Consider the following 14,691-nt stretch of genomic DNA (forward strand, 5'->3'; position numbering starts at 1 on the left):
GAATGATGTTATTTTGCAGTGTGATGGTTATTAAACCTGTGAATATGATATCTCCAGGGTTCAGCATAGTGAGGCCCCAACCTAGCCTATCCCATTTTTCTAGTCAACGCACAGACTTTAAGTTCCAACTTCCTCCCCAGAACTTACAAATGTTCATGACGATCAGAACATGATTAACCATCACGCTCAGGAAAGTGTGGCATGTTCAGGATAGTGTGGCACTTTACCTAGGGCACAAACCTGACCAATATCAAAAAGCAAATATAACTTGGTCATTGTGTTCACTTTGACTCCCCCAAGAGAGGCCACGGATGTTATCTTGACTTCGGCATGTTGTATTTACCACTGGAGGGGTTTTCATCACATTCCCTTCTCTATGTTAGGATCTCATACTTCTGAATTCCTGAATTCCACTCCACTGGGAAATATAGAAAGTACTAAGACATGTCAGTTGTGTTGACTCTAAAAGCAGTATTTTATATAGTTCCTTCTGCAGACATCTAATGGGGATCTAATCCAGGCAGGACTGTGGTCAACACTCCCTGGTTTCTGTATTATGTATGAAATAAGGGTCTGTTAACCCAGCTGTTGGAAGAAGGTTTTATTTCCCAAGGGAAATGCTAGCACATCTGGGGCAATGTGGTCCTCACACTTAGTTTTGGATTCTCTTTCTGTGACAGACATCTGCTCTCTGGCAAGGGTAAGAGTAATAATCTGTGGTTAATGTTTTATGAAAAATGTTGGCATGTAACAGAAACAAAGCCTTCCTCTCTCTTTTTTAATAAACATAGAGTTTGTATAAATTAAATGTGGACACAGAAGAGTTCATGAGGGAAATATCAAAGTGTTGCTTTGCTAAAATTAAGTCAATAGGTATTTTTGATCACTGAACATTTAAAGATTTACCACTTTTAAACCTGTTTGTTCTTGCCGGGCTAAATCATTATGAAAGCAGGATTGTAGATGTGTCTACTGATGATAAAATTAATGCTAAGACTTTGTGTGTAAATGAATGAAGGGGTCTGTGAGATGGCAAGACATAATGTGTGATAATGGTGGAACCACTATCTTTATTCAGGGCATTGCTTTGCTTGTAAAGCTAGAGTAGTCTTCCCACCAATTAATTCTCATTTTGGAATTTTCCATTCAAAGGAATTACTAAAATATTTGTACACTATTTAGTAACCACACGTATGATGAAGACATCCAAATCTCTGAACAATGAGAATCATACAGTGGTCAATGATGAAGGAACAAGGAAATAACACCTTTGTAGTCCCTGAAATCTAGATTCACTAACAGTGATCCAGTCTATATAGATTCAAAACAGGATATGTATCTAGTTTCCAGGTATAAACCTATTCACATATTCCTTTTGCTTTCTTATGGAATGTTGGTTGATTGATAAGACATACCCAGTTAATGAATTAGATGTCATTTGAAATAGAACTAGACAGGTGATTTCTATTTGGATAATTTTAGTTGAAAAGATATGAATCCCAGGCAGAGGGAATAATAGTATGCAAAAAGGTACAGAGTCAGGAGTTCCCAGGGCATTGCCCTGATTTGACGAGATTTGATGAGATCTGGCTACGCCCAGATGACACAGTAGGAAACACTGGAAAGAGCACTGGATAGGGGTTAATGATAAGAACATCAAAGATCTTATGCCTTGCTATTTGGTTACCTCAGGGTATGACAAATTAGGGGCCTTCCCAGTCCCTAATGTCTTCCCTGTAAATAGGGGGTTGAATCTTAAGTTCTTCTGAGTTTAAAAAATCTGTACTTAACCATGTCACATCACTGACTCAAGAGAAAGAAACAAACAGCTGGTGTGAAAAATAACTTAAGAAAAAGATCTGAAAAATTATGTTTTTATGATGGCAGGAAAGAAATGATTTCAAGAGGATTATGTAACTTTTATCGAGAAGTCCTGTGGAGCAAACTGCCTTGTGTTCTTATTTTATCCCATGTGGATAATAAAATAGGGAGGGAGGAAGGTAAAGCATCTTTACCTCAACTATTTTTTTTTTTCTTTTGGTAGCTGATAGAATTAAAGATACCATTTTTTTTTTTAAAAAAAGGGAGCATAGAGATTCTTCAATGTCAGGAACACAGAGGGTCAGCAACAATCTTGAGAAGGTTTTGTTTTGATATTTACAGTTAGAATCACAAAGGCACATTGTTCAAATCCATGTTTGAGAATGAGCACTTATCCTTGGTCAAATGTTTACTGTTATTTCTATGGACCGGATACAGTAAAGGACCCTATCTAAGTTCAGGTTCCTCATTCCTGCCTGGCAATGCAGGTCAAGTGTAGCCAATCTTCCCTTTTTTTCAAAATAAGTGAGAAATCAAATGTTTCCCTCAGAATCACCCATTTTTTAAATGCTGGTAATAATTTCAAAAACTAAACAACACCCACAACAAAAAGCTATTCAAGGCTTATTCAGCTCTCATTGGAATTTAGGTTAGAAGGTTCTGCAAGGTGGATGTTAAAATAGTCAACATAACTAAACTATTCAAGGACAAAAGGGGAAACACTCAATACTATGTGACCACTTAGCATTAAGGAAAAGAAGATATCAAAGATGTGTCATGTTAGCTGGATTTTATAGATTTACCAAAATTCAATTTAGTATAGAAAGTAATATACTATCACAGAAAATCTAGTTTGCATGTAGACAGCTTTGAATCTCAATGTTAAGACATCAGAGATGTTCCCTTACTCTCAGGAGACAGAAAAGTTGAAGAGTAGGATCAGATTTGCTTGTGTTTTATATGTTTAAAGCAATGGAACTTTCAACTACAAAAGACTCTAGACCTGAACTAACCCTACACTTAATTTTCAGTTAATAATAATATATTTTTAAAAGGCTTTTTAAAAATATTTATTTATTTATTTATATAAGAACCGGGGTACAGGCCAGATATGCGGGAGGGTGAGAGGATTCACCAGAGACAGAGCGGGGAACAGGCAGACTGACTAAATATACTGCTGAGGGGAGCAGCGGGCATGACAGGAGAGGTCTGCCGTGCCATGTGGGACCCTTGCCGGCCAGCCGGGATCTAACTGGTGCTGTAGAGGCTGCGGACAGCTTCCCAGCGCTGCGCTCAATTGCCTGCGCCACCAGGTAAGGCCCAATAATAACATTTAATGCTGACACTGGGATACCAATTTATCAGGAGCTGTTTCAGGTGTCTTCCCTGGATTCAGGTTTACATGCTGACTAAAGTTGGCACCATGGTGGTCAATAACCAGATTTGTGACCTGGAAAACATGGAGGCCTCAAGTCTTTTCCTCTCAAATTGTTAAATAAGATAAAAATTCAACCTACTTGAGAGGGTTGTTTTGAAGAGAAGGAATAAGACATACATATATATTTTCCTGTTTGAATATAATCAAAGATAAATCTGACTTTCTCAAATATTTCCAATTGATAGTAAATCCTCTTTTCATTCTTGTTTCACCTGCAGTTACTGGGGATACCATTAATTCATGTGCAAAATCTGGTAGAAGAAATGGACTGACATACAAAACCTCAAGGGTTCTATTTTACTCATATTAGGTATCTATTAACCAAAGTCTTCAAAACAACTGTAACTTAAGCATTCATTCCTCAAAGAAAATAAAATGTATCTTAAAAAAGTGAGTACACAGGAATAATTAGGAACAGCTTGAGTAAATCCCTGATTTTTATGCAAATCAGGAAAAACATTAAAGTGTTTAAAAAAAAGCCCAATATGTATTTATTTCTGTAGATGTTTTTGTTTTGTTAATATTCTTTATGGGGAGCTCAAAAATAACATACGAACTTGCTACCTATAATGCTAATGTTCACAAAATATTAAAGTTGGAAGGGGATTAAATGATCCAGCTCAATTGTCAAATTTTAGAGATGGAAACTGATGTTTCAGGAGAGTAAATGGCTTGATCAAAGTGACATAGATGGCTGATGGAAAGATCAAAGAGTGAGACTACATTTAAGCACTTAGCAATGCCAAGTGTTAAAGAATTTATATGAAGTTTTACTTTACAGGAATTTTTAAATTACTATTAATGTACAAATAAACATCATCTCTGTATTGTATAGATAATAATTTTCTCCATTCCTAAATTTCACATTTTTTGTCATTTTCTGGGAGCATTTATAAAGAACTTTGTGTGTGTGTGTGTGTGTGTGTGTGTGTGTGCGCGCGCGCGCGTGCGCATGTGCGTACACATGCACATACATAGTCAATTTAAACTCACTTAGGTACAAAGGCAGTATTTTCACTTATTAAATATTAACAAGAAAATATGTGAGATCAAGGAGGAGAAAACAGATGTTTACAGAGGAAAACGTACCCTACTATGATTCTCTGTTTCTTCTTAAGGGGCTAAAAATACTACGATTTCTGGAAATATTAGGAATAGGGAAACTGCAAGACAGTATTTCTAACTGATACACATTCTGCCCATGGAATTGCTGTCAGTTTGCTTCATTCATGAAGCTAACATTTACCAGGCTCTGGAACAGTTCTGTGCTCTGCACAAAGAGGCACACACCAGCTGGAACACAGGATGCCCAGCACAGGGACAGGAGCTAAAGTGGCTCCTCCATCCCTCAACACTGAATATATAGTCCCCATTTCACCAACTTGTGAGTACTCAAGATTATGAATGTTAGGGAGGGAGAAAGAAGCCACGGGAGCAGAAAACAGAAAAGGAAAAAAGAAGTAGAGGAAAAGATGAATACGTCCCGATATGCTTGTGTCCACTCTAGAGAATAAGCTTTTCTTTTTTAATGCTCTAATATTCTTCCTTCTTTCCATTTAAAACATGAACATTCATGTGTCCTGAGGCAGAGTAATCATTAAACATATATATAAGGACACAATTAACTAAATTAACTCTTTTTCAATTATATAATAGACAATAAACTTTCTGAACCTGGTAATAGGAAGAATTGGTTTCAGTTTTAGAGACTATAGCTAACAAGTAAAACGGAAAATTCCTCAGGTTCCTTCAACCTAAGGCATCATGGTTTGGGGAACACATGTGTCCCATGAGCTTGAGAAATCTTGATAACTTTGAGGCAAAACTGTAGCACTTGGTATCTTCTTTCAGTCAAAGGCACCACAAAAATTACCTGACTAAATAACTCCTTGGAAAAAACACATCTAAAACGTGTAAAGTGGCTAAGTTCAGATGTGTTCACAGAGTAAAATGAAAGGACCAAATGAACTCAAGATGGGATTTGGGGAGCATTTTTCAAAATAATTGTCATCTATGTAGCAAGGGATATGCAATTAAATGTAACCTCCTTTCAAAAATCAGTTAACAGATTTCAATTTTCCATGGTTGCTTTTGTCTATGGAAATAAAAACTATTGTGTTTCTGAGGGTCAGTCTGTGAAGGAGGTAGAAGAGAACTGGACAACCTCAGGCCTTGTTTCTGCTGTCCTTTTAGGCAACTTCCTCTTTTTAATCAAGTTACATATTTTGACACACCAAGTGTTATCTAATCATGTAACTCATTAAAGTCTTTATTTAATAGAATGCATTTCCTCTCTACCAGGTAATTTTGAGGCTTGGTTGTGTTACCACACTTACTGATCTTCTGGGTAACCTGTTGTGAATGAACGCAGGCTACACTTGAAAAACATTTGACTAGGCCCTCCTCTCCTGCTGCTACAAAAGAATGGTTTCTTCATAAGTCACAAATCTATTCTGAATGTTAATTAAATATTTACAAGGTACTTCAAAATCCTCCCTGAATGCTAATATGAAAATAGCAACCTATACTCATTTGAATAAGCAGAAATTTGTGCCCTTTCAAATTATGGGCCTCAGAGTTTCATTCAAATTGATTCAATTACTTGGGGAAAAAGAGAGTGAGCTGAGTACCTACTATGTGTACAAGGCAGTGTGACAGATGTGAAGATGAAACTAAACTTCCAGGACTAGAAAATCTGTCATAAATTACAACATTTCGCATTATTTAATTCACACCAAACTCCCTCTGGGCTTAAAAGCTAAATTAGATGCAAAACTCTCACCTTTTCAGCATTAAGCTTTTACATAGCTTTTTAACATACAACACTGTATCTAGTTACATAAAGATGCAGCATTTTCTACATATTAACATATTTTTCCACATTTTATTCATTAGGTTTTTGAAAGTATTTTAGCATGAAGTTTCCATTTATTGTATCCAAAAATAAAAATAGCATCAAAGTCTTTTTGCAACTCCCAAAACACAGTTAGAGAATAATGATCATATGCTAAAAAATGTAAAATGCAATTTGTGCTGTGCCCCATTTACTACAAAATCACTAGGAACAATGCATTTTGTACAGTATATTGCTCCAGGGAAACTGGATCAGCATCAGGAATGAATAAAGAACATTGCATTTGAAATCAGCTAATTCTGCTTCAGCGCTTTTAAAAACTATTTGTTATGATATTACTTCCTGTCAAGCACATAATGTGATATTTTCCTCAATAAAACTAAACAGTTGCTGTAATTTCAGCTTCCCTCATTTTCCACTTTTTAAGCACTAAATATTTAAACAATGCAGACCTGGAAGTCTCAAACCAGTCATCTGATCCACACTTTTCCTTGCCTAAGGTATAGTAACTATCCAAACAGGAGCCTGTTCTGTCACACACATGTAGCAGCAGCTGCTGAAGTCCTTACCTGCCCGCAAGCCAGGCCCATTCCTCTTTCTCCCATGCCATGTGGACACGATAAATTTAACTCCAGGGCATCTGCTCCAGAAGCCTTTAAAATGAGGAAGAAAAATGAAAGAAAAATACAAGCGTTATTTGTATGCTGATACGCTTTTACCACGGATAACTCAATGTAGATGCCATTTGTCCAATCGGAACTATTCTGTTATCTGCCTCTTTGCTATCTTGTAAGGTACATTCCGACTCTCTAAAATTTGAGGGTGTACAACAAAAATAACAACTAATATCTGACTACTAATAAGGTGTCAGTGTTCTAAGTGTTTTATGTTTGTTATTTCTAATTCTCATAATCCTTAGATAATGCTGATATCATTTTTACAGTCAAGGAAATCCCAGCACAGGGCAGATAAATGACAGTCTGGTTATTATGTGACACAGCAGAGATTTTCACGCAGGTCTGTTTGACATCACATTTATCTGCCCTGCACAGCTTCTATTTTTATAGAAATAATTCTTACTAATTCTGGATAATTGCTACTAGAAGGAGTGCAAATTAAAATGCAGTAGGCTAGCTAGAATGAATGAGTAAATTTTAAAATGTTTTTAACTGAAAATCAATTTTATTGTATTAAACAAGTCCATACTAAGAAACACACAATACTGGTAATTTTGTCTTACTTTAATAATTAAATGAAGAACCTTCTTATTTAACTCCTTAATTCACTGGTATACAAATGGATTCTGCATAAATGAACAAAATAGTTCACTCTTTACATACTTAGAATATTTGGAGAGCCGCAGAACTTTTTAGAAGTCTTCTGTGAAAACTCTAAGAAAATGCAAAACATGGTTTCTAGAGTTTAATATAGTAATTTGAGCATTAATGGATAAATGATTCATACCTTATATTCTTCTACCTAACTTCTAGAGTTTCTCCAATGCCAGAATTTCTTTTTAAGTAAGGACAGTTAGGTCTTAAATCAGTTTCCATATATTACAATGTCTGTCACATTGTACAAAGAATTAAAAACAGCCTACTATTTTCCAAGTATATTAGACCTTTCCTTAGCCCAATAGCTGTTTTTTCCAGGTCTCTCTTCCTAACTGTTCAAGATTTTTGCCTCTTTTTCCTGCTTTATGAATTTTAAAAAGGCCTTCAACAAACTTAAAAATTCAAATCAGCTTTTTCTCCAATTTCTTGCCCATCTTCATTTATTAGTGATTCTGCTTTTTCTTCTGCACATTTGTGCAAGTTCATTTGATCATTCAAATTCTTTTATAACAGTTTTATTATGATTTTTGCCTTTCTAATTCAGTTGTAAAATGTTTCAGGTATTTGAAAATTGTCATGAATTAGCTACCTTTGTGCCTGTTGGTTTGATATTGAAGGTTAACAAAGCACAACCTAGTAAACCCTGAACTCTAATCCCAGGTCTGATAAGGACGTGGGGATGCTTTGGATAAGTCAGCTAAACTTCCTTGCTTCCATCTACTAATATGACCTCCCTCAGGAATTACCAGCTTACTTAAAAGACTGTTCTTTGCAATTACATACAATATTGTATCATTCCTAGCAGTTCATAGTTATTTCAAATATTTCCACTAAACTTCTTTATTTAGCTGAAATAAAGTACTTAATGTTAAATCAATGCAACATTTTGGAATAGATAAGCGTTAGGTGGCACTTGTATACATATTTACATTTATATATTTCCTGAGATTCAAGTGCAACCTACAGTTAGCTATCATGGTAAATAATAAAAACTAATATTTTTAAGCACTTGTAATATGCCAGGTACTTCAGAAGACTATTTATAAGAGGATGTGTCATGATTCCCATTTTACAAATAACAAACCAAGCTACAAGGAGTTCAAATGATTACCCAACTTCCTATAACTAGTAAATGAGAGTAGGCCCATATACCCAAGAGCCTTGAGTCCAGGGTCTGGACTCAACTTGGATTGCAAGTCATTATCATAACTAATTGGAAGTCACTTATTTGATGACTAGAGTTCTTATAGTAGGTTAAGAAAAACATAACAATTTAAACCTTAAAGTTTGTATATAAGCGAAAATTATTACCTTTGTAAACTACCTGTTTAATTTAGTCTTTTAGTGACTAATTATTAAATATTTCCCCAGTTATATACATATAGATAAATTTATCAGCTCACCCAAAACATCTGAAAAAGTCTTTAAAATGAGCATGTAGGTCTTAAAAAAAGTGGCGCTCAAGTAGATACCAAGAATTCAGGAATATTCACTTGGCTTTATTTGACGATTCCTGCCACAGGATGTATACTGCCTTAAAAGGCAGGTAATTCCATTTCCAAGGGACTATAACCATTCAAAAAGCCTTAATTGCTGAATTAGCATGAAATGTTAAATTAACTGAAACTGGGCATGCATTCTGACTCCTGTTAGTCACAAGCTTTTTCATTTAGTCACTTAGCCCAGAGTTAATTCTACTTCACCTAAATGATTATATAATAAATTAATCAAGTGAAGGAGTGACAGAAAATTCGCCATTCCTAATATCATATATTATCTATTTATCACCCATTTATCTATATGAAGAAGAAAGTTTATGTGATTATCATGGACTGTGGAGCCAGATATCATGGGTTTGAAATCCACTTATACTGCATACCAGCTATGTGAACTTGGGCATATTCTTTAACACCTTCTACCTCACTTTCTTTTATTTCTAAAAAGTGAAAAACTATAGATCTTGCTCATAAGGTTGCTTTTTTAAGATAAAAATAAAATTAAGGAAAGTAAACAAAACTTAGAATAGTGCCAGGAACTGTAATAAATACTGTGTAACTATAAGCAATTATTGTCTATTTGTCTACCTATTCATCCATCCACCCATTGACTAGAATCGTCACCATTTCTGAGCCTTGAAACGAAAAAGGATTTAATTCAAATTGCAGGATACTATCTATAACTTAGGGATGAGGGAGGGGAAAGAAAACTCTTCTGAGGACTCAGAACAGTGGTAGTAGCATACTTTTTAAAAAATCTTTGAATCACTTTATAGACCTCTCAGTGTAACTAGGGTAGTAAGACCACAAAAGCTTGTACAACGTACACCACAAAATCAGGTACAGAGTACTTCCCTACTTGCCTGAGTGTGGGGTGTGAGATCCCGAGCACAGTGAGAACAATGTCAGTGTGGAGAGTGGCTGGGAGTGGCTTTTCAGAGTCCAAGTGGGAAAGCTATGCTCCCATGGATATTAAAACAGCAAAGGGCATCAATCCAAGCAGGAAGGATCTTCCTTGGCATGACATGAAATGTACATGTCTAGATTCTTTCTTAATTTCTCCTATTAAAAGAACATATGATGTCCGATATTGGTAGGTAGCAACACTGACATCTAGTCTCAATTATGCAAACCAGAGATAAAGTTCTTTGGAATCTTAAATCGCTCTGAAGTGGACCTGGGACAGGTAAACCCTGAATTGGCTTGGGCCCCCTGGGCATGGTAATGTGCATCTCTTATCTCCAACTAAGTGCCCATCTTTCCTAATACTGTTCTGCTTTCCTTACTGTACCTGTTCAGGGCCTTACATCAAACTGGCCCTATATATTTCTATAATGTGCCTCTGTCTGTTTTGTCTGGGGATATAAGTAGACACCAGATTGAACAGAAGTCAAAGATTTTTGAATCTTAAAAAAGATAATGGGAAGAGTTGGGATCTACTGAGGGCAAGATTAGTGGTGCTATCCAAAATAAACTTGGATTAGGGTGCTAATATAATGCATATGCATATGGATCCATACCCAGCTTACATGCTTCCTCTAACTTGATGAGCTTTTTTGTCAGCCAAGCTTTAGCCACTGGCTCAAAAAAGGAAGCCAGTCCCCATTTCTATCCTCACAGTTCCTCCCATTACTAGCTCTCACAACTTTCACAGAAGCTGTCACAACTTCTACTGTATGTGTCCAAGTGGGAGCTCCAGGGGTGCCAGTGTACAGGCCTCCCCAACAGGCTCAGGGCTTTTCCTCACAACATGGTGTGGGACTTGGTTTTCCTAGAAGCTGCCCAAAGCAGGCAGAACATACAGCCCAAAAGTGCAGAGGAAAGTAAAGCCCTATGGTGTGAAAGTTGAGGAGTAAGAGACAAGACATCAGAAGGACCCAGTAGATACATTCTCACCCTCCCTCTCCCAGAAACTGCTGTGAGGTTGGGTGATTCCATACAGCACTCCTGGTCCCATATGACTGAGTAATTGGCCTCATTTCCCACATGAAGTTGGAGTGAGCCCCATAATTTACTATACTGTGTCTGCTTCCCTTTTTTTCCCTATTTCATTTCTGTATTTTCTCACCCTTACTGATCTGGGATTGTCTCATTCAATAAAGCATCTGAACATTGACTTTGACTCAAGGCTCTGTTTTCTGAGTTAATATACATTAAGAAAGAAAGAAAGAAATCCAAGATCTATTACAAAAAGTTCAACTAATTTTGTGAGCCTTTAGTATGTTTCAATTTGGTATATCTCTGATGACATTTTTAAGCTGTGAACCCATCTACATAGCAAGGCTATCTTAGTCACCTTTGTTTTGACTGGTCAAGAAATCTGTGTATAGTAGGAACTTCATAGATCTCCCTCTGTGTGAAATTAAAATAGGTTATCAATGTTCCAGAAAAGTAGGAGCATTTGTGTTCAGATAACTGGACCAAGAAAACTGAGCACCAAGTTGTAAACACTTTTCCAGATACTGCTCTTCAAAATGGTGCTCAAAAAATATGACTGATTCAACCCAAGTTGAGGAATATATAAGAGAAGATATTAAAAAAATGCACATTGTAAGGTTAGAGTGAAAATGAAGACTCAGCATGGTTTTATTTCCAGGGGAAAACAAACTTTTCTCCAGAATACATGCATGATAAAGAAGACACACACACACACACACACACACACATGCACACTGGATATACATTAACTTTGAAAACAGTCACAAACTGAACTGACCATATTTTGAGTTACCCAGACAGCCTCTGTTGAAACAAACAATAATGATTCTTCCTTTGTACAAATTTTCACTCTGACATAGTTTCTTTATTTTTATTTTTTCATGTTCTTATACAGCAGAACTAGATCTTTTCTGCTGTTACACATGTGCTATTTCTATTTTCAGATATAATAATAAAGAGGTGATAGCAGGTTTTCTCAGTTCCCTATTGTGTAATTCAAGAATTAATCTATTATAAGGATTATAATGGTGGCATGCTGGAACTGCCTGTGTGATGGCTCTCATTTCTTATAGCCCATTATCACCAGGCCCAAAGAAATGTACACTGTAACTAGTATAGCCACCCTGGTTTGAGCACATTTTTTTGTTTTTGTTGACTTTTTTTAATGTGGATTTTTCCATTATACAAAAAATATGTTTTAATCTTTTTTGAATGAGTGGTCATAAAAACGAAATCTTATACTGTCTCTACCAGACATTATTGGGGGTCTACCATACATGTGACCTGTGATGGAATCCCATAGGCTCATCAGCCCTTTCAGAGGACGTAAAGATCTGGGGAAAGTTACTTCAAGTGATAGCTAGCCCTTGACTGGTCTACATTTTAAGATTATAGGAAATTCTGTTTTTAATTGACACAATCTTCAGATTGACCTTCACGGTAGGTAGATTGTGTTCCTGTGGAGAGATTTCACAGACTGTTTTGACTGAATGGAAAGCCTATTATTTCCTTTTCTTAAAAAAAGACCTTCCTTTGTTTTTTTCCCCCACTTTTTCTGTTTTTCTGCTCTTACTATTTAGAAAGCTATATTAAATAAAATGGCAATTAAAGAAATAGATACGGAATGTGATAAATGTGAAAAACATCTTTAAGTTGACTAGTATATTACTAAAATAAAGGCTTTTGACTTTTTAAAAGTAAATCTACTATTTAAAAATTAATGCTCATTACCGAAGAAAATAATTTTGAAAGTATTTTACTCTACAGAAAGGCAGAGAAGCAAGCAGCGTGATAAAGCCATTCATCATAGTCAGCTTAAAATTGGCAAAGCTCATGCCAAGCATAGACTCTGTGGAAGATTTCATGGTCAATTAGGTAAATACATGTATAAAATGGACCCAGCACCGAAGATCACAGAGCCAATTACTGATCACGTTTAATTTCGCCCCCCTAAGTCCCAGAAGTAATTTTTCCCCTTACAATTTTAAGCTACCCAAATAAAATGTACAAGCAACATTTCTGAACACTATAGAAAGCTTCATAACCTTGTATAGTATAGCATCATTAGTTCATAAGTATTGTTAGATTTAGTCTTGTAAATGTCTGTGAGGTTTCTGAAGGCACCCCAGCTAAAGCTGTCTAGAGTATTTTTCATGACAGCATGATGGACATAGTGTATAATTTTAAGTATGTATTTTTCTATTTGAAAAACAAATTTGAGGCACATGGTTAGTTGTTTGCATTTGTGAAAGATTCAATTTATATTATAGAAAACCTGCTGACTAGTGTTCCATTCAGGAGCATTCTGTCCTACCATTTTATGCATGTCTGTATTCAAACTAGAATAGTATTAAATGAACCTTTTACATTTTAAATATTCAAGAGTTTTATATTCAAAATTTCTTTTCTCACTGTCAAACTAGTTTGCCTAAAGGCAAGGTAAGATCAAGTTAGACTCTCAAAGGTAGAATTAAATTTTATCATGGCATCCATCATAATACACAGTTTGCTTAATATGCAAATCAAGAGTATATGGATTCACAGAATAAAAGATTTTTAGGTAGTATGTGAAATCCAAGGGACCACTGTTATAGAATAGATTCCTTTTAAATTTACAGTTCCATCATTTTAATGAAAATACAGGGTAAACAAATTATAATAGAAATGCTTTAAGTTATGATTTTCCATTCAATTTTAGTTCTATTACATTATTTTTCATGGTGGCTCTTTATTTAAAACTAATAAAAACAGAGGAGAAGAAATAAAATAAATATATACTAAAGAAATCATTACCTCAGCCATTTTTGAGAGTTCCATCCAGTCATTTTTGTTGTAACTGCACATGATGCTAGCAATCACAATCTTTAAAAAGAAAAGGGAAAGAATATTAGTACAAATAGTTATGCCTTTATATGCAAATGTATGTTAATATTTGTGTACATATATTTGTAATAGTATACTATATTATAAAATTAATTTTCAATCAGTTGGAAGGTAAATTATTAATGAACAGTAGGTTATTAGAGTGAAAGAAATGAAGAGATTTAGGATTTCAGATGTTAAAGACTTTCTCATTTGCTCTCTTTGAATATCTGAGCAAGTTACTTACCTTTTCTAATCTTCTATATTCTCATTTTTAAAATGGAGATAATAATACTGATTTTGACAAACTCAGAAAGTGATAGTGAGAATTACACAAATTTGTGTATGTGAAAGCTTGTCTAAATTATATAATGACATAGAAATGTTTATTAATATAATTACTGGTATGCTGAAAGGTTTCAAGGTATAGCTAAAAGGTTTCAAGTTATGGAAAAGAAATAAATTAGTGTCTTCTTTAATCATATCTTATTGTATGGATAATAACATCTTACATATTCATAGTCATTATAATTTTAAATTTTGTAAAATATTATGAACTACAGTCTTACATTAACCCTATAATGGAGACTATTTAGAGTAATAGTTACTAGCATTTGCTCTGAAGGCAGAATGTCCATGTTAGAAACTCCTACTCTATCACTAAACTATGTGGCCCTGGGCAAGGTATATAATTTACTTATTGGTTAAATAAGGATAATAGTATTAGCTACATAGAAAGCTAATAGTAGAAATTGCTAAGACTTTTACAGTCTAACAATGTGCTAAGCACTGTTTTAATGTATTTATTTACTTTTTTTATTAACTTAATCATTCCCAAATCACTCTCCCCATTTTACAGATGTATTATGCATCACATATTGAGATATAAAGGTCAGCTAATAATAGCTAATAAGGAACAGAGTAGAACCAGAACTCAGACCCAGGCAA

General features: G+C 35.1%; 1 protein-coding gene across 1 annotated transcript in view; it reads right to left on the bottom strand.

Moving 5' to 3' along the window:
• The window catches only part of DPYD (dihydropyrimidine dehydrogenase), a 743,206-nt gene that overhangs the window by 258,729 nt on the left and 469,786 nt on the right, over positions 1-14,691 (bottom strand). The window contains exons 15-16 of the mRNA XM_037498291.2: positions 13,675-13,743; positions 6,683-6,766 (exon numbers count right to left, since the gene is read on the bottom strand). Coding sequence (XP_037354188.1) covers positions 6,683-6,766; positions 13,675-13,743 — 153 coding nt within the window. The remainder of the gene's footprint in view (positions 1-6,682; positions 6,767-13,674; positions 13,744-14,691) is intronic.

Source organism: Talpa occidentalis, unplaced genomic scaffold (assembly GCF_014898055.3).
Source record: "Talpa occidentalis isolate TD23 unplaced genomic scaffold, MPIMG_talOcc4v2.1 talOcc4.9, whole genome shotgun sequence".
Taxonomy (NCBI): Eukaryota; Metazoa; Chordata; class Mammalia; order Eulipotyphla; family Talpidae; genus Talpa; species Talpa occidentalis.